Source organism: Rana temporaria, chromosome 1, assembly GCF_905171775.1.
Source record: "Rana temporaria chromosome 1, aRanTem1.1, whole genome shotgun sequence".
Lineage (NCBI taxonomy): Eukaryota > Metazoa > Chordata > Amphibia > Anura > Ranidae > Rana > Rana temporaria.
Window position 1 is genome coordinate 540,751,043 of NC_053489.1, and position 26,865 is coordinate 540,777,907.

The 26,865-nt window shown below is 41.7% G+C and overlaps 1 protein-coding gene across 3 annotated transcripts in view; it reads left to right on the plus strand.

The window, feature by feature from the left end:
• Positions 1–26,865, plus strand: part of TLL1 (tolloid like 1) — a 224,401-nt gene that overhangs the window by 120,501 nt on the left and 77,035 nt on the right. For all 3 annotated transcript variants that reach the window (XM_040332851.1, XM_040332860.1, XM_040332867.1), the window contains 4 exons: positions 1,200–1,378; positions 3,436–3,541; positions 6,219–6,343; positions 11,074–11,189. In XM_040332851.1, coding sequence (XP_040188785.1) covers positions 1,200–1,378; positions 3,436–3,541; positions 6,219–6,343; positions 11,074–11,189 — 526 coding nt within the window. The remainder of the gene's footprint in view (positions 1–1,199; positions 1,379–3,435; positions 3,542–6,218; positions 6,344–11,073; positions 11,190–26,865) is intronic.

Consider the following 26,865-nt stretch of genomic DNA (forward strand, 5'->3'; position numbering starts at 1 on the left):
TCTAGCATTTTTCAATGCCTCGGTTCTTCATTACATGAGTTGTGGTATTGGGTGCCATTAACAATAGCAACAAAGCACTACCAACATACAGTGTGTAGATGTATTTTACATACAACACATATTTAATGTGAATGCAGCCTTGGTGATGACAGGTCTGCCTATTACAAGCAGTTTGAACAAAATGAAATTGGTCACAATGAGAGCACTGTGTACAGTAATAATGCTGACTTCTACAAAAAAATGTCTGTTTACTCTTCTGTTCAAAATTGTGAATAAGGAATTCCTGTAAAACTATTATGACTAGTCTGCTGTTATTAAGGCTACACACAAGCCATGTGCATGATGCTGACTCAAGTAGCCATTTTGCCAGAGTCTGCAACCAGATTGCATGCAGTGTGAAACATTAGATGTATGCACTGTACGACCAAATCCAACAGGTGGGCACTATGAAGCAGGGTGGTATTGTGTAGATACACTTTCTTTTACAAAAAATAGTAAAAACCATTGTCTTAAAATGCCCCAACTAACACAAATTTGCAATGTGGGTGTTAAAAAGACCAAAACACTTATCATAAATACTTTTGTCACAACAATTTTTAAACCGTGCCAATGGGTCCAGAAAGTTGTCTGCCTTAAGTATGTGATAGCTCTCAGTGCCCTGTTAACACTGAACAGCCTACATAAATGCCTAGAAATCCAACTGGAATATCTATACTGAATTGTCTGAGTATAGTAAAACTACTCCCAGGCCATTCCCATGATATCTTCCCATTTTGATGTTTGGTGGACTGTTTTTTTTATTTCACCATGAATCACAAATAAATCACTTGGAAAAGCATTTTTAGAAAATGTATCCTCGGTGTCGATTAACTGAGCTTGATTGACATAAAAATTTCAAAGGAAGGCTGTCAAGGATACAATTAGACATTTGCGCTAAAGATAAATAATATGTCACCATGCTGAATTGTATTTTTAGTAAAAATCAATACATTGTGCAGTGTTCTAGGACGGTTGTTGCTATGATACGATGGAAATCTGTGAGTGTAACAGATGTGACATATAATAAATGATTCAAGTGTTTAATCTATTAATAAACTTAACTCCTTTTACTGTTTGAAATGCCTGCAAAAAGGTTAATAATTAAGTGGGAACCAGTGACTCCTTCTAGGTAATATGGCTGTGCTTCATTTATTCAACAGGTGCTGCTCTTATGTGGGACGAAGAGGAAATGGCCCTCAGGCAATATCAATAGGCAAAAACTGTGATAAATTTGGCATTGTGGTCCATGAGCTGGGTCATGTCATTGGCTTTTGGCATGAGCACACTCGACCGGATCGAGATGATCATGTGGCAATCATCAGGGAAAATATACAACCGGGTATCTATTTTTTTTTCTTATCATGGTTTTATAAATGTATTACTTGTAACAAACGGCGTTTGAACTATTATTCCACAAAACACCAATTTACTCTTGCTCACAGAAGTCCAAAAACTCTACATCACTGGGGTCACACTTTGTTTTAAAAGGAAAAATATTCATTTATAAAAGGTATTTAAATGAAGAAACACATAAAGGAGTCTACACAGGGCCACTGATAAGGTAGTACAACCAGAACTGTTTTACTGGGCCCAGACCCCATCCGCTAAACAGGGGGACTCAGGGCACGTTTAATGTTCATTTCTGTCTAAATGCATAAATGGATTTTACTAGACCATGCCTTCACTCCTTCTTGCTTACCAGGGATTCAATTACATTTCTGTTGGGCCCCATCAGGTTAACAGATGGGCCCAGGTGGTGGGAGCAGAGAAGGGACTTTTCTCAATTTTCGAGGTGTAGGCAGATGGTCAGTTTGGCTTTTCCGCTGAACCCTGTGGGGGATAAGGGGGGTGTAGGGGGCCCCATCAGGAGGGATGTATGGGGCCCCCCATGATTTCTAACAGTGGCCCTAAGTATACATGTTCCATGTTCACATTACAAAAAACAAAAACAACCACCTTGCATTACAATTAAATCGGCGTTTGTGATCTGGAAGTGTAATAGAGGTATTTTTTGCCTCACAGACCTCGCATTTCTCACTTGATAACTTCATCTGCTTTTCTAACTAAGAGGCTGGTACTATCTTTTGTTCAGGAAACAAACAGGGTATCGCATATTTCCTGGGCTACAACACTGGCTCAGAGATGACAGTCATGGAAATCCTGGTGCATGAAAAGCTATTGGCTTAATTCACAAATGTCAGTGATTACTGCACCTTGCTACAGAACAGTTTGATCACTAGAGGTGGACAGGTGAAGGAAATGCTTTTACCTTTCTGCAGCAGACGGATGACATCCCAGCCCAGGCAGTTTTGCCTGAGGTTTTTACTCCTAAAAAGAAAAATTGTACTGTTGCTGTATATTGTGACATGTCAAAAATGTACCGATACAGACAAAGTCTGTAGAGTAAAATTACTGCTTGTTCACTTTTATTGTTCTACCCTATTGAGAGAACATGTGGTGAGACTCCACAAAGTAAATTTTCGAACCTACAAATACTCCTTAAGTGTTTTGCATGGCACTTTGACTTGCAGAAAATTAGGTAGAGGCTAGAGCTGAGGTTTGGCATGTGGGATCTCACACTTTTTATAACCCTCAATAAGACGGTAAGCAATTAAACCTGCCTAAGTACACAAAAAGGTAAATTACTGATTTTATGTGGCTTTTCTATTTAACATGATCCTGTCAAAAATATGTTTGTCAACTTATTCAGGATTTTTATAGCGCCAACAGTTTACACAGTGCTTTACAATATATAAGAGAGACAATACAGTTGCAATACAATAAAATACAAGAGGATTAAGAGGGCCCTGCTCAGAAGAGCTTACATTCTAATAGGGTGGGGCAGGTGGAACAAAAGGTTGTAACTGGCGAATGAGCTGAAGGAAGTGGTAAAAGGTTAGTTGAATATGTGATGGGCTTCCCTGAAGAGATGCATTTTCAGGGATCGCCTGAAGGTAGCAAGAGTAGGTGATAGCCAGACAGGTTGAGGTAGCAAGTTCCAGAGAATGGGAGAGGCTCTGCAGAAATCCTGGAGACGAGCATGGGAGGAGGAGATGAGAGAGCTTGAGAGTAGGAGGTCTTGAGAAGAGCGGAGAGGACGGATTGGGTGATATTTGGAGACAAGATTGGTGACTGTAGCTCGAGGCAGAGTTGTGAAATAGCTTTGTACGTTTGTGGTTAGTATTTTGAATTACATTTGCTGGGCCATTGGGAGCCAGTGTAGGGATTGGAGGAGAGGGTTGGTAAGGTGGACAAGTCGGGCAGCAGCATTCATGATATAGGGGATAGCCTATGGAAAGGCAGGTAAATGACACATTTTAGTTTTAGTAATTTATTATGTGTTGGTAACTGTGCATTATAAACCTTGTTTATTTGATAAATGTGTCCAATTTCTAGGTCAAGAATACAACTTTCTGAAAATGGAGCCTGGTGAGGTGAACTCTCAGGGAGAGCCATATGACTTTGACAGCATCATGCACTATGCAAGGAACACCTTCTCAAGGTTGGAACCTCAGGTTATAATTTTTGTCTTTTTAATTCTCTTTCTTATATTTTATAATGAACTTTGCTTGGTAACCTTGCACATTGAAAATTAAAGATGGTAGGCAATACAAAGAAACATTTGCAGATTCAGGATCTTTTACTTTTTAACATTCATGCCCGAACGCCGAAACCTTTATTCATTCTTTCACAAAACATGGTTCGATAGATTCAGGTGTTGGGTTTTTAAAGTGTGTGTATATGTATGTATGTATGTATATGTATGTGTGTATGTGTATGTATATGTATATGTATATATATATATATATATATATATATATATATTTATGCTCCTTTTTTTTTTTTGTAAACATTTCCACATACATGCAGAACATCTTTAGAGAAAAGTCAACATCTTCTGAATTTTAAAGCGAAGATCTACATGTATGGTAACTGGCCAAAATGCAAGTTTGTACAAGGGTCACATTAAGATTTTGTAAAGTTTCTTCCAATGCCCTCCTTATAATATGAGCAGTAAGCGCTCCTCAACAATTCCCTTATCTGTCAGGGTTTCAATAACCATGGACTATCCAAGGTTTAATGGCTTTGACATCTCCATTTGTAGCACATCATCATCATTCTATTGGTTATTGTTCTATACTTGAGTGAAAACTATTTACATTTAAGCATATTACATTCCGGAGGCAGCATTTTCAGAAGCTGAAAGTGCCTCTATTTGGACTGGCTATGTTTTGCAGTGCCTATGTTTGATTGGTTTAGGCTTAAATTGCCTTTTAAAGGACAGAAATATGGAGACTGCCAATGCTGACTTTTCCTGCTAAAAGTGCTGGCTGCCCTGCTAATCCAGTAACTTCTGCACTTTAAGCTCACGACCAAGAACTGCTTTATGTTGCTGCATATTTTTAAAAAGTGTTGAAGTCAGGCACAGCAAGGCAACACGTATTTTCAGGTAAAAAAAATCAACAATGCAGCGCACATCTATTCACCTACAAATTTCCCTTCACTGCTATAAACTTTTATTGAGAACTTCAAACATAAAAGGAATGTCTACAAAACCAAGACCCAACTTTAGCGATCTGCTGTATTATAATAATGTTACAACTAGAGACCATGTAACCAAAGAGGAGGTGCTATACCATGAAAGGACATGATCTAATATGCATGAAAATTGTGATGCCTTACTGGGCATACTGAATCATTTGTACTCCTCTAATAGAGGGCAACTTACTTTGCCGTTACAAGCATAGAATGTTGGACAGCTGTGGATTAGGTGATTGGCAACAAGAAGGCAAGAGCAATTTATAATAGAGCGCTCACCTCTTCTTGCTCCCTCCTTGCAACCTTTTTAAAATGTCCAAGAATTTCTTGTTGATGATAAATATACTTAAATGTTACTTTAGCCATTTGTTTTTTTTTTGTTATGTTTTTTTTTCCTCATAGCAACTCATCAGAGTTGACTTATTTTATTAAGTGTAGATTTTAAAATAGTAGATTATATTTGACCGATTACCATGAGAAGCATTTCCACTTTTCCTTTTCTCCAGAATTCATAAGGCAATTTCTCTGCGGCATCACGAAAAGTTAAACTGCAGTTTTACAAAAGTTATGTTTATGTGGCCAGATTTCACATTTTTGGATTTTATTTTTGTTCAAGCTGTTGGTTGATTTACTAAAACTGAAAACTGAAGAGGGCAAAATCTGGTGCAGCTGTGCATGGAAGCCAATTGGCTTCTAACTTCAGCTTGTCCAATTATTTTTTGACAATAAAAAACCCTGCAAGCTTTCTAAGCAAAGATGCACCAGATTTTCAACTCGCCAGTTTTAGCAAATCAACCCCATTGTGCAGTAGTGTATTTAGGTTTTGTGCTGCCCTAGGCCTAAACTCATGCACCCCCCAATTTAAATATGACCCACCTCTTCCTGTCAAGGCCACACCCCTTTCTAAGACCCACCCTGAAATTTTCGATTGGGGGGGCAATGGATTCCCTTAATTTTCATAGATTTCCTCTCACTTCCTGTTTGGCTATGGGGCAGGAAGTGAAGGTCAATCTCTGCAATGGGTCAAAATGGGCAACCCGTCAGGACACAGTAGAGCAGCAGGAGAGATCGCTGTACTAACATCCGGTAGTTGGTACACCTCCTCTTCCTGAGCTGTCAGTTTTTTTTTCATTCATCCCTACTGGGTTGAATGAAGGAAAAAAATACTAGTGTGTAATAGGCTTTAACCACTGTCTATTCAAATGAAAAATGTTGGCTTTTAATTTCATGTCCCTTTTGCTCTTCTTCTACTTACCGATCTGAGCCTTGTATAATCTTATGAGGAAGTTAAAAAGTAAAACTGTACCTAATTTTGGTAATAATACTAAAGAGTACCACAAGGCCTGAATAGGCCAGTCCAAAGGTTTGTCTTGCATGGGAACAGATGTTTTTTACTGGCCTCGGGGAAAGGAGCTACGATTTAATAGTTGCATATACTGCAAATACTGTGTTCAGAAGTCATAGGTTTGTCATATAGCTGCACTTTGTTTTACAGCATGTTCAATGTTTTCTATATAAAAAGGTCTGTTCAAACACACATTAGTAAATGTCTAGCAAACAAGTAACATTTAAAGCCATGTTTATATGACGTGAGTGTAATAGAACTGATTGATTCTTTTTGTGTGTGTATCAAATTTTAGGGGTATGTTTCTGGATACAATTCTTCCATCCCGCGATGAAAATGGTGTGAGGCCTCCTATAGGTCAACGAACACGTCTCAGTAAAGGAGATGTTGCACAGGCAAGGAAGCTGTATAGATGTCCAGGTACTGCAAAAAGAAACAATGCATTGTCAGAAAGAATACTTCAGTAACTTAATTTAGTGCTGCCAGAGTACAGAGGTGCAGGAATGGGAAATATGACAGCAAGCTAGAAAAAATTGGACTTGTCAGCCACATGAGCACACGCCTTAATACCATGGAACCTTTGCTAGCATTTCACTTTTCAGTTTTTATTTTACTTTACTAGTATAAAAAGGCAGCATGATTTTACATGCAGAGCCTTGTTATCTAAATCCATAAAACTATTATTCACTGAGGTATGAGCCTTCCCTGTTCTGCCATTTTGGTGAGTCTCCAAAATAAATACAGTGAGCAACCATACTACCCATGTAAGTAATTGGGTCTCTTAAGTTACTGTTATGTACACACTCTGATAAATGACATAACATGGTTTCTAATCAAGATGCAACATGCCATTTTGGCTGTAAAATCCATTGGATTAAATGATATGCGAACCCCCACCTTGTAAAACAACCTATTCAGTTTAACATAGAAATGCAAGGTAAAGCATTTGTGTATATAGTATATAGTATTTTTATTTTATATAGGGGTAGAAACTGCAGGGGGATAAGTCAGTAGACAGAGAAATGGCAGTACACAGATCTTCCCAGTGATTAGCTGTGCAGGGGGGTTGTGGCCATTGGAGGACAGGCAAGACTGTGCTCTCAGCACAGCCAGAAAACTGACCTCAGTGGTTGGGAGGTGCTTCTATTCTTGGCATGGTGAGTTTGAAATGGGAGAGCAGGGGACTGGTAGCCTCACCAGGCATTTCAAACAAAGGAAGAAAAGTAATCAGGCCTATCCTGCACCCACCTAAAAACTGTACATTTATATTTTCAATCAGCCCATCACCCACAGCTATTACCTTTTTGTATCTTGGATTGTAAGCTCTAACAAGCAGGGCCCTTTGATTCATATTGTATCAAACTGTATTGTAATTGTTCTGTCTGCCCCTATGTTAAGCGCTGTGTAAACTGTTGGCACTATTTAAATCCTGTATAATCATATTATTTATGTTAAGGGAGCAGGATACTTTCTAACACAAGTAAATGCTACAACAGACCCATATCGGGAATTATGAATGTTGGGGGTAACATACTCCTTAAAATGCACCGATCTTTCATTTTGTTATGCAGCTTGGTGAATTCATGTTGGGTGAAAATTGTATTTTATTATTGGATATGAGCAAGGTACTGTATCTAAATTCTTCATATATTCTCAGGCAATAAGCTTGTATACAGTGTTTCTATTAAATATATCTGTATATAGCAGTAGTTATTTTCTTTTAGACAGGAGTTGTTGGTAGGGATGCACCGATATATCGGCGGCTGATACATATTGGCCGAAAATGGCTGTTTTGGGGAAATGCCGAAACAACTTAAAAATTGCCGATAATGACTAGTGGTGCAACGCGGGATTGCAGAGCGGTAAAACACACACTGAAATTGTCTCCGCTCTGCTCACACACAGCCCCACCTGCTCCTAACCACGCTGTGATAGACAGAATGTAGGTCTAATGCTGAGATGTGTTCTGTCTATCACAGCGTAGGGTTAGGAGGAGGCGGGGCTGTGTGCCAGCAGCGTGGAGACAGTTTCAGCATACGGGCGGTGAGTTGCTTTCTTTTCTAGTAGAACATGTATGCACTGTGCAGCCATCCGTCCTTCCCCCACATCTCCCTCGGCTGGCTCTATCTTCGGCACTCTGTCCCCCCTCCCCCCCGGCTGCCTAGTCTGGCCCCTGTCGCCAATGCACTCCTTTTTGGAGGTGACAGGGTTAATAAAGAGAACCTGTCACCTCCAATTTCTATCGCACAGGGAATTATTTTCTCCTGTGTGATGGCAATAAAGTTAAGTGTAAAAAAAATAAAAAATAATAATAATTAAATTAATAAAATAAGTAATTAAAAAGTAAAGAATTAGAAAAATATTAAAAATAAGAAAATTATACAAAAATAAAAAAAGTAAAACGACACACTACAAAAAAAAGTGATAAAGTAATAAAAAAAAAAGAAACAAGAGGCGGCAATTGGGGGACAGTGATAGGACGCTCCATACATTTTTGCAATCCGACTGTACTGTTTTAACATACAATTATAAAAAAAGTCATTTTCGGTTTCGGCCTGACATTTTTTTTATTTCGGTTTCGTTTTGGATCTGAAATTTTCATTTCGGTGCACCTCTAGTTGTTGGTCTTGAAAATGTAAATCTAAGTTTACTCATTTTGTATGGGTGTAAAAGAAAGCACATTAAGTTATTGTATGATTTATTTCTTGTGAATTTATGTGTAAGTCTTAACTTTAGATAAAACATTTAAAGAAACTGACTATAAAACAGTTGCATACTCCTGCTGGTTACAGCAAGAAGTGCAAAGCGGAATCGGGGAGCCTATTTGGCACAATTAAAGTGGTTGTAAACCCACTTTGAAAAAAAAAAATGAACACCTGCAAGACAAAGGCATAATGAGCTAGTATGCATAGCATACTGGCTCATTATGTAATGCTCGCTGCGGTGCCCATACACAGCACTGGCCGGTGACATCACTCCCAGGGTTTTTTTTCGGTTATCGCAGCTCCGGCGTTGTGATTGGCCGGAGCTGCAATGACGTCATTCCCACGCGCGGGAGCTATCGATGACGGCACACTCGCTGAAGCAACGGCACATACGTGCTGTTGCTTCAGTGCGCATGTGCCGATTATGTTTGCACATGCAGATACAGGGGATACCTCCTAAACCGTTCAGGTTTAGGAGATATCCAGGGTAGCTACAGGTAAGCCTTATTATAGGCTTACCTGTAGCAAAAAGTGTGTTGTATGGGTTTACAACCACTTTAAGTGTCACTTAGAGGATGAATAAAAAAAAGTGCAGCTCCAAGCATAAATCTTGTGTGTGTGTGTGTGTATATAAACATGTGCAAAACCAACTTGGTTGTGCAAATTAACAATGTGTATACAAATATCAATATAAAGTGCAATCTGCCAACAAAAGAACAATCAAAAGTATAAAGTCCAACATAAAGAGACTTATTCAAACTGCAAGTGACAACTGTGCATTAAACATTCGAGGTATGGAAATCTGAAGGTAACATTCCATTCAGTATAGATAAAGATAAACCGCTGGTAACTTCCAAACGGTTCAAAGTGAAAAGGACTGAATATGAAGATAGAAGTTGACTACTGTCCACTCGAGTTACCCAGGGCTGTGCATCCACCACAATGAGGGGAGAGTAAATACTCTTGCCAGACTTTGTGGATCATTTGCCAGCAGCAAAGAGTCAGACAAGCATGAGGGTGGCACTGTGTAAAGTCACTCTGAGAGGCCGTCGCAGGGAAATCTGCTTCCGTGATGCACTGAAATATCTCATAACCGGATAAGACTTTGAACTTCATCAGAATTGAGGAGAAAGATCTGTTCTTGGGCAGCCACGGATGACTTTGGTTTGTCTTTCTGAACCAATGTAGAAATATGGCCAGTAAAATGTCACCTCCTTTCCTGGCTCTGAAATCCCAAATGTCACCAGTTTTACTTTACTGGATTTCAGAGCCATTGAAAGGTGGTGACAACTTTTTACTGGCCATATTTCTACATTGGTTCTGAAAGACAAACCAAAGTCATCTGTGTCCAGGGATCCTATGATGTCGGCACCCCAAGCCGATTTGTTAATCGGCGATCTTACCTGGGAGTGGATACCTGTCAAAACCAGGTACCCGCTCCCCCCAAAAAAGTGCCAAATGTGACAGTGAATGGGGAGGGTGCAAACAAGCAAAGCTTCCCCTTTTGGGTTTTTACACCCTAGATCTAGACGCAATTCCGACGGACTAAAAACCATGCATGCTCAGAATCAAGACCGACGCATGATAGGAAGCATTGAACTTTATATTTCTCGGCTCATCGTAGTGTTGTACGTCACTGCGTTCTTGGCGGTCGGAATTGTGGTGTGACCGTGTGTATGCAAGACCGCTTGAGCAGAATTCCGTCGGAAAGAAACGTCAGGGCATCAGTGTAAATTTAGATGTAATCTGTGGAGCCCAATTAAGGAAAGATGGCTACTAAGTTGCAAAGATACATTTCATGAACTCTCCCATACCTTACCATGTACCATAAACTTACAAGTAGATGTCTAAGATGCTCTATAGCAGTGGTTCTCAACCCTGCCCTCAAGTACCCCCCAACAGGCCATGTTTTGGGAATTTTTCTTGGATAAAATAGCTGTCCAAAATACCAAGCCATTGACTCTGATTTAAAGCACCTGTGATGAAGGAAAACCTGCAAACATGGCTTGTTGGGAGTACTTGAGGACAGGGTTTAGAACTACTGGTCTATAGTACATGTAGGTACCGGTAATTAAAAAATATATGTAAAGGTTTGGTGTCAATACAGCCTTATTTTGGAAATGGAGTACAATTTGACCTTTTCACTTTATCAACCTCTTTACTGCGCTGGTGCTTGGCTGCTCAGACAACAAACACTGCAACATCGGGGCAGAGAGATGGTCTTTGGCCCTTTTTTATAAGTTCCAAGTCATGACTTATAATCGTCTGGAATTCCTCACTTACTAAAGATCATTGACTTGTTCATGCCTTTTTTATTTTTTTCTACTGCTGAGGACATAATTGTCTTTGACACATTTTATAAAGCTTTCTTTGCCGTCATCTACATACTTGCTCTTCATTGTGGCTTAATATTGTTATCACCTTTTTGTACTGCATGTCTTGCAGCTTGTGGAGAAACATTACAAGATTCCACAGGCAACTTCTCATCTCCTGGATTTCCAAATGGTTATCCTTCATACACACACTGCATATGGAGAATTTCCGTCACCCCAGGAGAGAAGGTAATTATTCTTTAATGTGGTTTCGACAGAGTAACGTTTCTTATCTTTTCATCTCTCTTGTGACTTCTAACCAGGTGTTCTTAGCTCAAAACCTGATCTTTGAGGAACTACCATATCGAAATCCCTTCTTCTCTGTCTATTTCTAAAATGGTCTCTAATGTAATAATTTACTGTTGATAATGGGTGAGCTAAAGAATAACAAAAAAAAAAAAAGTTACGACTTTACTACAAACTTGGTGTATTTCTCTACAGCTTTTCTTTTATATGATATTATATGACCTATAAACTGATTGTTCTCAAATGTTGCACACACTAATTGAAGACCTTCATTGTGACTTGTACACCTTCATAACACTAAACTACAGAAAAATATGTTTTTAGTATAGCTAGAAGAGTGAATGCAGTGGGGTTGAGTTGCAAAAGTCAGATAGGCTGTTTTACTTTGCAAGAGAATTTTCCCTTCTCTTAGTGAATGGTGAAAATTAACTTTGTAAAAAATACCCAATCGTGTACAATGGAAAAAAAAAAACGTTTTTGCTTTTGAAGATGATTGGACGATGGAAGTCAGCAGAGCTTCATCTTATTCACAAAGATGAGGAAAAAATTCCCTACAAAGTAAAAATTCCCCCAAATTGTAAATGCCCAATTTTACCTTTTAGTAAAGTTTATACTAGACCTAGACATTTTGTTCCACAAAAAAAACACCATTCCTTCAATTACAGGATGCTATAAAGGAAGCTGATGTTTAACATTTCAGCTTCCGCAATCACATTGCAAAAAGCTGTTTAAAATTAAACCCATGCTATAACCTTATATAAAAGAATATATTGCGCTAAACAAATCTAAGTGTGTATATAGTGTAAATAGGCAGCCAACATACCAGTGGATAAGTGTAAGCAGAAAAAAGAAAATAAATGTAGCGCCAAAACTATAAAGAAAGGGGTAACCACTGAATGGTTATGAGGATGTGACCTCTGTAGTGAGAGTTATATTAAGGAAAAAACCAAACTCTGTGAATCAATCATACATGTATACCAGAGCTAGATTAACTCTGAGTGCTAATATTATACCTGTGTGGCATAAAAGAGCATACAAAAGAAAATTCTTATGTAATAGGTGATTATAAGTGTGAACAAACACAAAAACAAATAAATTAAAGTTCTGAAAAGTGGGAAGGGGGGGGGGGGGCACTTCCAGAGCTTCCCCAGAGCTGACTGTTCGTCACTTCAGTTGGAAAACACCTCTTCCACATCAATGGAGAATCCTTTCCCTCAGAAAATGCACATCTTCAATTCCTTGGCATATAAAAGTTAAGGTACTCTTACCAGCTTTAGTTGACCCACAGCTCACCGTATGGTGGGTAGGTCCTCAAGGCTTATATATGCTGGCCGTCCTTCAGTTGCACCAATGGGTAGATGGATATCCCGATTCCGATATTCCGGATGGATCCCAGAAGGAAAGTTGGTAACACCAGCCACAGGAACGTCACGTGAGATGATAAGGAGGGGAAACTCCCGATTTCATGAGGGATATGAGAAAAGAGGGAGAAAACACCTCCTCATAGTGTAGAAATTTATTTAAAATTCTTGATCAAAAAATGTTTTGACATAAACAAGGAGATAGTCCAAATCTCATAAAAAATAGTACACAGCAAGGAAATCGTCCAAAGTTAAAAGTAGTAAAATTATAAAAAAGACCCAAACGATAAAGACACTCGTTCACCACGGCACATCATAGAAAAAACCACAGCAGGCAGATAACATGAACTGGCACAGTATTGGTGGTATGGATCAAAATTTAACCGACCGGTTTCGTCTTCACAGACATCAACAGGGTTATAGAGCTGACCCACACCTCTACCTGCACCTATATATAGCCATATGATTAGCTTACCTGTGATCTACACCTGCTACTCCACTCCCCTCGGGCGTGCGTCTCACCCACTGCTACTTCCTCTTCCTGCGTTCCAACCACCGGAGGTGGGACAATGGGGGCGCGGCTGAGGATACCAATCGCAGTGCTGCAATATGTGACGTCATCTCCTCCCGTCCCACATGACAGCCTCTGTCCAATATGAGGATGCGGGACAAGGGAATTGCTCCGCCCCCCACCTAGCAGCGAATCCGAGTCTCAGACTCAACATCCACGACACACATCGCTGAGGGGGCAGGCGGTGATGCGCGCATTGTCACTTAGCCACGACGGTGTGCGCGTCAGCTGACGTCGGGCGTGATGACGTATGCGTTCCATCTAATGCGTCCCAAGGGAATCATTGATGAATGAGAGGCGTAAGCAGCAGCTATAAACCTCTATGGTGAAAACGAATCCTAAGCAGTAAATATAATGCATTAGGTCCCCGGGATAGTGTATACAGATTGATCACAGGTAATATACATCCCCAATTAACTAGTTGATGCAGGCAATCATACTTATAATAGATGTATGGTGATTTAACAAAACCATCCCCTATATATAAAAATAAACACAATAAAGGAGATATTAACTTGTACTAATAAATAACCAAGATGGAGGTTCATGATTGGTTTATGAATGAATTCACATCCCACTCCACGTTAAGTCCGTGGGGCGTATAACTTTTTAGCTGGTATATCCAATATACTTCTAACTTAGATACGCCCCTCGTACCTGGTTCACCTCTCCAATGAGGGACAAAGTGGTCTATAATTTGGAACAAAGTTCCCTCGACCTTCTTATTGTGGTGTTCCAAGTAGTGTCTTGGTACAGTGTGTTTGGGGTACCCTGCCAAAATCTTGGCAATATGCTCACCTGCCCTTGTGGAAAAGCTCCGTATGGTACGCCCCACGTACTGTTTTCCACAAGGGCAGGTGAGAAGGTAAACAACACACCGAGTGGCACATGTTGAAAATTGTTTAATGGGGAATTCAACCCCGGTAACCGTGGATCTAAAATTAATAGATTTCTTCTTGGTAATGTTGTATATACACACCTTACACCTCCTACATGGATGATAACCCTTAGAAAGAGGGAAAAAAATGGGTTTGACTGGGGGGTCTGGAACATTTGGCGCGATCTGATTTCTCATTGACATTGCCCCTCGATATATTATGGATGCACTATTGGGTAAGGTAGGTCCCAAAGTGGGATCACTCGTTAATATGTTCCAATGTTTTTGGATGATTGACCTAATTTGCTTATATTGCATAGAAAATGCGGTGAAAAAAGAGTTCTTAAACCTACTGTCCTGTACCGTTTTGACTTTCTCTCGTGTCAGGGTTGCCCTATCAATCGTTGAAATTCTTTCAATTTCGTCCTGGATATGATTCTCAGAGTATCCTTTATCAACAAAGCGATTCTTGAGAATCTTTGCTTGTTCTTTAAAGTCTGCCACATTAGAGCAATTCCGTCTAATTCGCAGAATCTGACTACGTGGGACAGACTTCAACCAGGAGGGATGATGGCAGCTGTCAACCGGGATGAACCCGTTACGGTCGGTTTGTTTAAAGTGGGTTTTGGTTTGTAAACTGTTATTTCTTTATCGTACATCACGGGACACAGAGCGGCATTCATTACTATATGGGTTATATGGAGTACCTTCAGGTGTAGACACTGGCAATCTCAAACAGGAAATGCCCCTCCCTATATAACCCCCTCCCATAGGAGGAGTACCTCAGTTTTTACGCCAGTGTCTTAGGTGTTAGTCATGGTTTAGCTTGCCTCCGCATCCTTGGGATTAGGTGAGCTACCGGTTCTGTCCAAAAAAGCCTCAGCGCTAAAGTGGTCAGTAACCGGACCCCAAACCCTTGGGGTATAGCCCATAATGCTTTTCTTTTTAGAGAGCTGGACCCTGGGCCCAGAACTTAGAAACCTTTGGGTACCTAAAGTTTTCTGTTGCCAGGGTGCTATATGGGCCCAGGACAGTGGATCCTTCATAGGAACCCAGGGCCTGAAGGTCTAGACATCCCCACGGAGATGGGGGAAGATTGGGCCTCTTGCTTGGCAAAGTCCTGCGGCATGGAGCAGGTAAGTGAAGGGAAAACTTGCGGAACTTGGTTCTTAGCAGGTTTTTTTCTGGGGGGTCACAGGGGACATGCCTAAAGTTATGCACTGCATCTGGCAAACTAGTCACATATCATAAAGATAGGATGGCTCTCTATGTATTATTCCCCATAAGATGTGACCTCCCTTGTAGTGTTGGAAAAGCATTGAGTGGGGCCTGTGTTATATAAAAATATATGTGTGTGTCAGAGAGCTTTGCTTACCTGCAGGCCTCCAGGCGATGCTCCATTCAGTCTTCCTCCTCAGAGCCTGCAAGCAGGCAAAACGCTGACCTCCTCATGGTTCCAGGCTGCAGGCTGCAGTTTGCTGGAACAGAGAGGTCCCTTCCTCCCAAAATCCCCCCCCCTCCCCCTGTCGGGAGGGGCATTTCCTGTTTGAGGTTGCTGGGGGGGAAGGGCGGGTCAGTGGCTTAAAGGAAGGGGCGGCCCTTCCTTGTTTGTTCCATCAATACTTTGGAACTGAGGAGAAAGACCAGAGCGGCAGCACGGGGCGCCGAGGACACACAGTGGCCAGAAAGGATATTGCAGTCTTCAGAGGACTGTTTTGTCAAGCCTAGAAATAGGCTGTTTCTTTTCCATCTCATAGTTTTTCTTTGCAATACTACTCAGGGGGACAGAATGTTTTTTCTTTCCTGGATTTGAAACAAAAATGAAAAAAAAAAAAAAAAGTCATCTAGGGGAGAGGAAGCATTTTTTTATCCCCCAAACAGGTGTTTGGACAATTAACTTTTATAGTTCCAAATACCAATAGGTAGCAGGTGTACCTCGGTATTGTACCATGGTATGCCGCTGTTTTCCCTACAGGGAGCCTTGGGGCCATCGGGATCTGGGGCTGGAGCTGACGCGGGTCAGTCCAACCCTAAGATGGTCACGGAGGAGGTATTACTCACCTCTTTAAAAGAGATGCAGAAAAGCATGGGAAAAATGATATCCGCAGCTATGCGGGGCAGTAAGCGGAATAGATCTCCGTCGCCCGAGCGCGGACCCTCAGAAGAGGAGGTCCTTTCCTCAGGGGAATTGGACGACCTCTTGGACACGGACCAAGTAGGTTCAGGGATCGAAGACCCGGATACAGAGGAGTCTGGGGCAGTCTCCCTGAGGGAGAGCTGGTGGATTCAAGGATTGTCGGACTTGGTCCATAGGACATTCAACTTGCCAGTACCAGATCTCCAGGTATCGACGGTTTCAGCTTTGGGCTCACTGAGGGCGCCTCAAAGCAATGCTGTGTTTCCGATCCATCCTCTATTAGAGGGAATTTTGTTCCAAGATTGGAACAAGCCAGATAAGATCTTCTTACCACCTAAAAGGTTCTCTGTCCTATATCCTATGGAAGAAAATTTTTCCAAAAGATGGGCTACTCCTGCAGTGGACGCAGCCATCTCATGTGTTAACAGATCGTTAACATGCCCTGTAGAAAACATACAGGTGTTCAAGGATCCAGTTGATAAGCGCTTGGAAGCACTACTTAAGAACTCCTTCACTACTGCAGGGGCAGTAGTACAGCCAGCTGTGGCTGCGATTGGGGTCGCTCAAGCATTATCGGATCAATTTAAGCAGATGCTTAAACTTATTCCGGCCCAGCAGGCAGAAAAATTTTCGGATGTCCCTAAGGCCATATGTTTTACGGTAGACGCAATCAAGGATTCTATCCAGCAAGCGTCACGTTTATCGTTATCCCTTATCCATATGAGAAGACTCTTATGGTTAAAAAGCTGGGAGGCTGAGCCCCCATGCAAGAAGCTCCTGGTAGGGTTCCCCTTCCATGGAGGACGACTCTTCGGAGAAGACCTAGATAAATACATTCAGACCATTTCAAACGGCAAGAGTACTCTCTTGCCAACTAAGAAGAAGGTTCAGGGACCTGCGTTTAAACGACAGTATTCCCCTGGGCAGGGGCCCTCTAATGCCAAGCAGTATCGACGGCCTCCTGCAAAAGCAAACTTCGGCTTCAACAGCAGATCACAAGGACAGGCTGTTAGAGGCAAAAGGCAGTGGTTTCGCAAACCAGCAAAACCAGCCCCCAAGCCAACCTTATGAAGGGGCGCCCCCACCCACGAAGGTGGGGGGAAGGCTGCGACTCTTTTCAGAGATTTGGGAAGCCAGCATTCCCGACGAGTGGGTACGGTCTTCCGTGGCCACAGGCTACAAATTAGATTTCCTAAGGTTTCCTCCTCCTCATTTCCAGAAGTCGAGGATTCCAAACGATCCGGAAAAGGGAGCCGCATTAAGATCGGCATTAGATCATCTACTTTCCCAGGAAGTAATAGTAGAGGTACCAGTCCTGGAACAGGGGCTGGGTTTCTACTCCAACCTATTCATCATCCCAAAATCCAATGGAGATGTCAGGCCAATTTTGGACCTAAAGATGGTAAATGCATATCTAAAGATCCGCTCATTTCGGATGGAATCCGTGCGGTCAGCAGCTGCCACACTCCAGAAGGACGACTTCATGGCGTCCATAGACATAAAGGATGCCTACCTTCATGTTCCAATTTATCAGCCACATCAAAGATATCTACGCTTCATGGTGGCTTCGCGTCACTTCCAATTCGTGGCGCTTCCCTTCGGGTTGGCTACGGCCCCCCGGGTGTTCACGAAGGTCCTAGCTCCAATCCTAGCCAAACTAAGGATCCAAGGGGTCACGATCCTAGCATACCTGGACGACCTAGTCATAGATCACTCGTCTCCCGGCTTGGAGCGAGCAGTGGCCCTCACGGTCCAATACCTCGAGAGGTTCGGCTGGGTCCTAAATCGAGAAAAGTCAGCTTTCCAGCCCACAAAGCAGTTGGAATATCTCGGCATGAGATTAGACACAGAACAACAAGGAGTGTTCCTACCTCTGAGGAAGGTAAAAGCCATCAAGGAATTAATCCTACTGGTTCTAAGCAAGAAAGAACCGACTATTCGCCTATGTATGAGGTTACTAGGCAAGATGGTGGCCACATTCGAGGCGGTACCATACGCCCAGAGCCACACTCGCATCCTACAGGCAGCCATCCTGTCGGCATGGAGCAGAAGGCCACAGGCCTTGGATATCCCGTTGCCGCTCTCATCAAGAGTCCGACAAAGTCTGTGTTGGTGGTTAGACCCTCAGAATCTACTGAAGGGGAGGTCTTTCAGCCCAGTGGCTTGGAAGATAGTGACCACAGACGCCAGCCTGACGGGCTGGGGAGCAATTTTGGATGGTTGCACTCGCCAAGGTACTTGGGCAAAGCCAGAGAAGCAGTTGCCCATCAACATCTTGGAGCTCAGAGCTGCTCGACTAGCCCTCAGGGCTTGGACGTCAAAATTGCAGGGGTTCCCGGTGAGAATTCAATCAGACAATGCCACGGCCGTGGCACACATAAATCACCAAGGGGGAACCAGGAGTCAAGCCGCTCAGAGAGAGGTGAGCTTGATTCTTCTATGGGCAGAGGCTCATGTGCCCTGCATATCGGCAATATTCATTCCAGGAGTGGACAACTTTCAGGCGGACTTCTTAAGCCGCCAGACTCTATGGCCGGGGGAATGGTCTCTGCATCCACTAGTCTTTCAAGCACTCTGCCAAAGATGGGGAGTGCCGGACGTGGATATCATGGCATCGAGACTCAACAAGAAACTAGACAGGTTCATGTCCCGCTCAAGGGATCCGATGGCCTGCGGAACCGATGCGTTGGTTTGCCCTTGGCATCAGTTCAAACTTCTTTATGCGTTTCCCCCGCTCCAGTTACTACCCCGCCTGCTGCGCAGGATCCGGGTGGAGCACATACCAGTCATCCTGGTAGCTCCAGCATGGCCCAGAAGGGCATGGTACTCACTAATCTTAAGGATGGTAGTGGGAGACCCTTGGACTCTTCCTCTACGGCCAGACCTGCTATCGCAAGGTCCGATCCTCCACCCTGCCTTACGGCATCTAAATTTGACGGCCTGGAAGCTGAATCCCTGATTCTCAGGGGTAGAGGTCTGTCTCAGAAAGTAATCTCTACCCTAATCAGAGCCAGGAAACCGGTCTCTAGGGTGATTTATTACAGGGTCTGGAAGGCCTATGTAGGCTGGTGTGAGTCCAAGCGATGGCTTTCTCGCAAATTTACCATCGATAGAGTATTAAGTTTTCTCCAGCTAGGAGTGGATAAAGGATTGGCATTAAGCACAATCAAAGGACAGATTTCTGCTCTGTCGGTGTGGTTTCAGCGGCCGCTGGCCACCCACTCGCTGGTTAAGACCTTCCTTCAAGGGGTCTTACGTATTAGACCTCCAGTTAAATCCCCGCTTTGTCCGTGGGATTTAAATCTTGTTCTGTCAAGTTTACAGAAACAACCGTTTGAGCCGTTGGCTGATATTCCTTTGGTTCTACTGACAAGGAAGTTAGTATTTTTGGTTGCCATAGTTTCCGCAAGAAGAGTTTCGGAGCTGGCAGCCTTATCCTGTAAGGAACCATATCTTGTTTTTCATAAGGACAGGGTCGTTCTCCGCCCTCATCCTTCCTTCCTTCCGAAGGTCATATCCAGTTTTCATTTGAACCAGGATTTGGTATTACCATCCTTCTTCCCTAAACCTACTTCCAGAAAGGAAGGGTTGCTGCATACCTTGGATATTGTCAGGGCCATGAAGGCCTATCTTAAAGCTACAAAGAAGATCCGGAAGACAGATGTGCTGTTCATTCTACCGGATGGGCCCAAGAAGGGGCAGGCAGCTGCAAAGTCCACCATTTCTAGGTGGATTAAGCAATTAATCACTCAGGCCTACGGCTTGAAAGGGTTGCCTCCTCCAGTATCATTAAAGGCTCATTCTACTAGAGCCATGGGCGCCTCCTGGGCAGCACACCACCAGATCTCTATGGCTCAAGTTTGCAAGGCGGCAACCTGGTCTTCTGTCCACACGTTTACAAAATTCTACAAGTTGGACGTAAGAAGGAATACTGATACTGCCTTCGGGCAGGCAGTGCTGCAGGCTGCAGTTTGAGACCCTCGGATTCCGGGGGCTCCTCTTGTTCGAGTTAAATTTAAAAATTTTATTTTTCTCAACTAAGTTGGATTTATTATGATTTGAGTATATCTCTAAATTAAATCCTTTTGTCTTGGAGATGTTCTCCCTCCCCTCATTGTAAGCATTGCTTTGGGACATCCCATATAGTAATGAATGCCGCTCTGTGTCCCGTGATGTACGATAAAGAAAAAGAGATTTTTAATACAGCTTACCTGTAAAATCTTTTTCTTGGAGTACATCACGGGACACAGAGCTCCCACCCCTCTTTTTTGAGGACCATTTTGGGAGGCATACTGCTTGCTACAAAACTGAGGTACTCCTCCTATGGGAGGGGGTTATATAGGGAGGGGCATTTCCTGTTTGAGATTGCCAGTGTCTACACCTGAAGGTACTCCATATAACCCATATAGTAATGAATGCCGCTCTGTGTCCCGTGATGTACTCCAAGAAAAAGATTTTACAGGTAAGCTGTATTAAAAATCTCTTTTTTTTGTACAAAAATTTCCAGATCCAAAAAATTTATTTTAGAAGTACTAGCCTCGTATGTTAAATTGATTCCAACTTGATTGTCATTAAGATGACTCATGAAGGACTCCAAAGACCCATGGTCACCACGCCATAGGAGGAGGATGTCATCTATGTACCGCGCCCAGAGAACTATCTCCGGTCGGGCGGCAGCATAGACGACATCCTCCTCCCATTTGGCCATGAAAATGTTTGCGAGACTGGGGGCAAATTTAGCCCCCATCGCGACTCCCTTATGTTGTAAGTAGAAATCCCCCGCGTGCCAAAAATAATTGTGCGTAGTGGCAAACCTGAGGAGATCCATTACAAACAATCTTTGCAGAATAGGGAGATCTGGTGACCTATTGAGAAAACATTCCACTGCTTGGAAGCCCAAGTGATGGGCTATACTGGTGTAGAGTGAAGCCACATCAGCTGTGACAAGAATGATGTCACTGGTGTATATCACTTCCTCAAGTTTAGCAATGGTATGCCTGGTATCCTTGAGGTAGGAAGGAATGTTTTTCACTATGGGTTGGAGGTGGAAATCAATGTATTTCCCCAATCTGGAGGTGACAGAGTTGATGCCACTGATAATTGGTCTTCCTGGGGGACATGTGCTATGTTTGTGAATTTTTGGCAGGTAGTATATAACAGGGATACGAGGTACCCTGGGTACTAAGAAGCATCGTTCCTTGTTATTGAGGATGCCTCTCTGTACACCCTTCTCCACCAATTTCTTTAAGGAGTAGGTGTAACTACTGGTAGGATTAGATGGTAACTTGACATAAGTCACATCATCCTCCAGTAGTCTTGACATCTCTAAGTTATAAGCAGACTTGTCAAGAACTACTATCCCCCCCACCCTTGTCAGCAGGGCGTATAACAAGGTCCTTTCTCTCACATAGGGATTTCAAGCCATTCTTAATATTGGGATCAGAATAAAACCTTTTTAAAGGTATTTCTTCTAGGTCCTTCAAAACCAAGTCTCTGAAGACTTTAATACTCGGTGCCAAAGGACAGGGAGGATTAAAAAGGGAAGGGTTCGAAAGACCTGTATGTCTAACACCCGTTGTGACATCCGCAAGATTTGGTCTGGTTGGATTGGAGATGAAGTATCTTTGGATACTCAATTTTCTCGTAAATTTTTGTACATCTATAAAGGTCTGAAATTTGTTAAGTCCTTTCGGAGGAACAAACTTCAGACCCTTATCTAGAACTAATCTTTCAGCATCATTTAAGGTAGAGGTGCTTAAATTAAACACCCCAGTACCTGTTATACTCTCGGTCTTTTTCTTCCGGGCGCGCCGCCCCCCTCTCGACCCCCGTTTGGTTCTCCCAAACATGAATCTATGTATTGTATTGCCGCTGCCGCCGACTATTCAGATGGCTGGCCCCCTGGCGAGCGCCGGCCATCTGAATGACGGCAGCTGGTTGGCTCTGATAGGCTTTCCGATTACAGCCCTCAGGCTGTCATAGGCTTCCAAACACTTATACAGGGACGCACGGGGGGTGCGTTCCTTGGATAAGAATGACAGGCGTGTCAGCCAATCGGGTTCACCGGTTCTGGTTACCGGTAACCTGATTGCCTGAAGCGTCATCGAGGGCGGGAGAAGACATTGAGGGACCGTGGAAGGAGGATGGCTGACCCCAGAAAGGTAAGTGCCAGGCAGAGGGGGCATTTGATGGGCACAGTGGCTGCATTTGATGGGCACAGTGGCTGCATTTGATGGGCACAGTGGCTGCATTTGATGGGCACAGTGAGGCTGCAATTGTGTTTTTTTTTTTTTTTTCGTTTGTTTGCACCTTCCCAAAAATTTTGAGCACCAGCCGCCACTGTGGCTAAGTATAAGAAATGTTCCTTCAATTACATAGGGGCTTTTGTGAAAATGGCAAGATGTGTGTAAGGAGGGGCACAGAAGTATATTCAGATTCTTTAGAGAAAAAAAAAAACAATCTTCAGATTCCAGCAATAAGAATGAGTTGCTTAAATTATGCTACATCTGTTTTATGCTACATTTATTAGAACAAGGAAGACTAATATACGGTACTCGGACGCTATTGTGTCACACTTTGTCTGAGCAACAGACAAAGCTCCCACACAATGTGGATACAGATGTATCCCGATGTGTCTGCACAGAATAAAGTCAGTATTAAACATGCCAATGTGATTATGTAAAATCAAACTTTTTAAGATAAAAGTTTAACTATTTAGATTACAGACTTTACCATATAACCACTTGCTGGCCAGGCCTCATCTTGAACTTTTTGTTTACAAGTTTTTTTGCTAGAAAATTACTTGGAACCCCCAAACATATATATTTATGTGTGTGTGTGTGTATGTATCTGTGTGTGTATGTATCTGTGTGTGTATGTATCTGTGTGTGTATGTATCTGTGTGTGTATGTATCTGTGTGTGTGTGTATGTATCTGTGTGTGTGTGTATGTATCTGTGTGTGTGTGTATGTATCTGTGTGTGTGTGTATGTATCTGTGTGTGTGTGTATGTATCTGTGTGTGTGTGTATGTATCTGTGTGTGTGTGTGTGTGTGTGTGTGCATGTGTGTATATATGTATATATGTGTGTGTGTATATATATATATATATATATATATATATATATATATATATATATATATATATATAATTTTAACATTTTTTGCAGAGACCCTAGAAAGGAAAATGGCGATTGTTGCAATATTTTATGTCACACTGTATATGTGCAGCAGTCTTTCAAGCTCAATAGTTTTGGGGAATTTTTTAATTTTTTTTAATATATAAAAAAAAAGAAAACTCAAAAGCCCAATTTTTTTTTGTATAATGTGAAAGATGTTACGCTGAGTAAATAGTTGCCCAACATGCCATTCTTTAAAATTGCGCAAGCTCGTGGAATGGTGAATAGGCGACGCTTTAGAGGGGTGCGCGCCTGCGGGTCCCGCGGACTCTGTCTGCCAGTGATCCTGGTGAGAAGAGGAAAAAACGGGGCACTGCCTATGTAAACAAGGCAATTCCACGTTCTGCCAGATAAGACAGATCTACTGTTCTCAGTGATTTGTCATATTCCAGTAAGCCCACCCCCTACAGTTAGAACACACCCAGGGAACACACTAAACCCCATTGATCACCACCTAGTGTTAACCCCTTGCCTGCCAGTGGCATTTTTACATTGATCAGTGCATTTGTATAGCACTGATCAATGTAAAAATGTCACTGGTCCCCAAAAAGTGTCATTTGGGGACAGATTTGTCTGCCGCAATGTCGCATTCCTGCTAAAAATCACAGATCGCAGCTGTAACAAAACGTTCCACACTCTGAGTGCTTTCGTCATATAGCGCTTCCTCCCAGTCTGAAGATGGATATCAGATATTCCAACCACTAAACAAGCACAAAATGAGATGATACAGTACTTGTTTGTCTGCTGAACATTGACTCTTTATTAGAAAAAAAAAAATTATATATATATATATATATATATATATATATATATATATATATATATATATATATATATATATATATATATATATATATATATATATATATATATATATATATATATATATATAATTTTCTACTTTTTCCTATAATAAATATCCCCCTAAAAAAAAAAGAATTTCTTCTTCAGTTTAGTCCAATATGTTTTCCACATTTTTGGTAAAAAAATCGCAATAGGCGTATATTGATTGGTTTGCGCAAAAGTTATAGCGTCTACAAAATAGAGGATAGATTTATGGCATTTCTATTGTTTTTTTTTGTTGCTAGTATAGGTGGTGATCAGCGATTTTTAGTGGGACTGTGACATATCAGGCACCTTTGACACTTTTTTTGGGATCAGTGCTATAAAAATGCACTGATTACTGTATAAATGACACTGGCAGGTAAGGGGTTAACACTAGGGGGTGATTAAAGGGTTAAATGTGTTCCCTGGGAGATGTTTCTAACTGTAGGGGGAGTAGACTGACTGGGAGAATAGGGAGATCACTGTTCCTAATCGCTAGGAACAGACGATCTCTGACGATCACTTGTATAGAGAGAGCATATCATACATTTCTTAATTTTCACGTGATATATTTTATAATGCATACAACTCATATGTTATTTTATATATATATATATATATATATATATATATATATATATATATATATATTATACATATGACCTATATGGGCTGATTTAATGAGGGAAATAAAAATCTTCACTCAAATATTTTGAGATTTAATTATTTCTGTTATCAAGTCTTGTGAAAAGCATTGGTACATGGTTGGGTATTCAAAGTGAACAGGAGTTTGCTTTTCGCATGATTGGATAATTGAGGTGCAGATTTACAGAATTTCAGTAAAGAACTTTTAAACAGCAAAGTGGCTACCCCATCAAGCAATGATTGCCATCTGAGTAAGTGTAGCCAGTACAGCATTTGCTTTGGCGTAGGTTCACACTCTTGCAGGTGTGGGAGTGCATGTAAATCGCATGAATTCCTGCACACACAGCCAAAACACGCTGCTCTCATAATTCTTAATTCCCCCTACACGTGAAAATGCGTGGTATTTTCAGGTGCGTGAAACCACCGTGTGGTTCCCCCCGCAGCAGCTGTGGGTTATAGAAAAAGGTTTGGGGACCTTTTCCCTGCATTTCCTGTGGGTACACCAGACTATTCACATGAATGGGCTGCTGTACCCGCACAAATGCATCTGCACAGAGCCGCAATAGTGTGAACCGTGCCCTGTTTGATTTATGGTTATATTCATGCATTTCTCCCACACTCAGGATAGTATCAAAATGAAAATTTTGTAACAGAATTCTGAAAAACAATTCTTATTGTAACATTGGTCATATGTGTAATGTGATCTGACTGCAGCTGTGTTCTGTACATTGAACAGTTTAAATTATATATCTAGTAATATACATTTTGTCCAGCAATGTAAACAGGTTTATAAGCCGATTCCATTAGTTGTATGTTTTAATAAGCATTATAAAAATATTTAGTCTGTATATGCAGTAAATCATGCTTGTTATGCTCCCTGTGGCATCTAAGAGGTTACTTCTCTGCATTGTGTAAAAAGGCTGTTTGATCCTGTCTCCTCTGATCCTCCCCTTCTTCCAGAGTCCTCAAACCATCTCTGGATAGTACAGGGGCTAGGGGACAAGCTGCACATGCTCAGTTTGGTGTGTATTGCTAGAGAGTTTTTTTTTTTTTGTTCTTGGGAGAGTGCATGTGATCAGCACAGGGCCCATCAGCTCTGTCCAGGCAGAGGGTCAAGGGTCCTGCATCTTCATAGGACAATCGGGGGGGGAATGAAAATTCATCCTCCAAGCTTTAACCATATACTGATGGAAGTCACAAAACTGCGCTAACTGTTAATAAGAAAAGGTATTTAGCAGTTTATTTTTACTAAAACTATTGCATTTGCGTGTACTGTGGGAGACCAGATATAGTGAATTCAAGGTCCTGGGTTTAGTAACACTTTAAGGATACTTCCATTTTTATTTTACATTGCTTGTTCATTTGTTGGCTGCTTCTGTCTAATTAAAAACTTATACAAGCTTTTAAAAAAAGTGGTGTTCCTATGTCTAAATTTAATAAGCCATTGTTATATAAACGTATACAAAAACACTCTATAGTTACTTTAGGTAATTCAAACGGCATTTGTGCTGTCAAGGTCAATGAGATGCATGACAAGTTACATTAACTGATGCTATAATACAGTGGCAAAATTTGCTTACAAGGCCAATTCTGTGCTAACTAATCTGACACCCTGTGTCTAATTATTTACAATGGCGGCTCAAAGCAGTGCTTTCTCCTGATCTGTCAGGCTCAGCAGTCACTATTGCTACATAATGCGAATAAATGTAATGAGATTTCACATTACACACCTTCTATCTACTCCTTGTAATTTATGGCAATAAACCCATGTACAGTATATAAATGGGGAATTGTATAAGTGATGTAGAGCAATTTGTTATGCTGACAACAGAAGGGCAATCCATATAATCTCAACAAACTGCTCTTGTGTTCAGAAAAATATTCTGCATGCTATATATGCAGAATAGTGTGTGTGTGTGTGTGTGTGTGTGAGGAAAAGTTAGGTTTTCACAATCCATGAATATTTTATGGGCTTTTAATGAAACTAGCTATTGTGCCTATGCAGTAGTGGTGCTAATATTGTATTC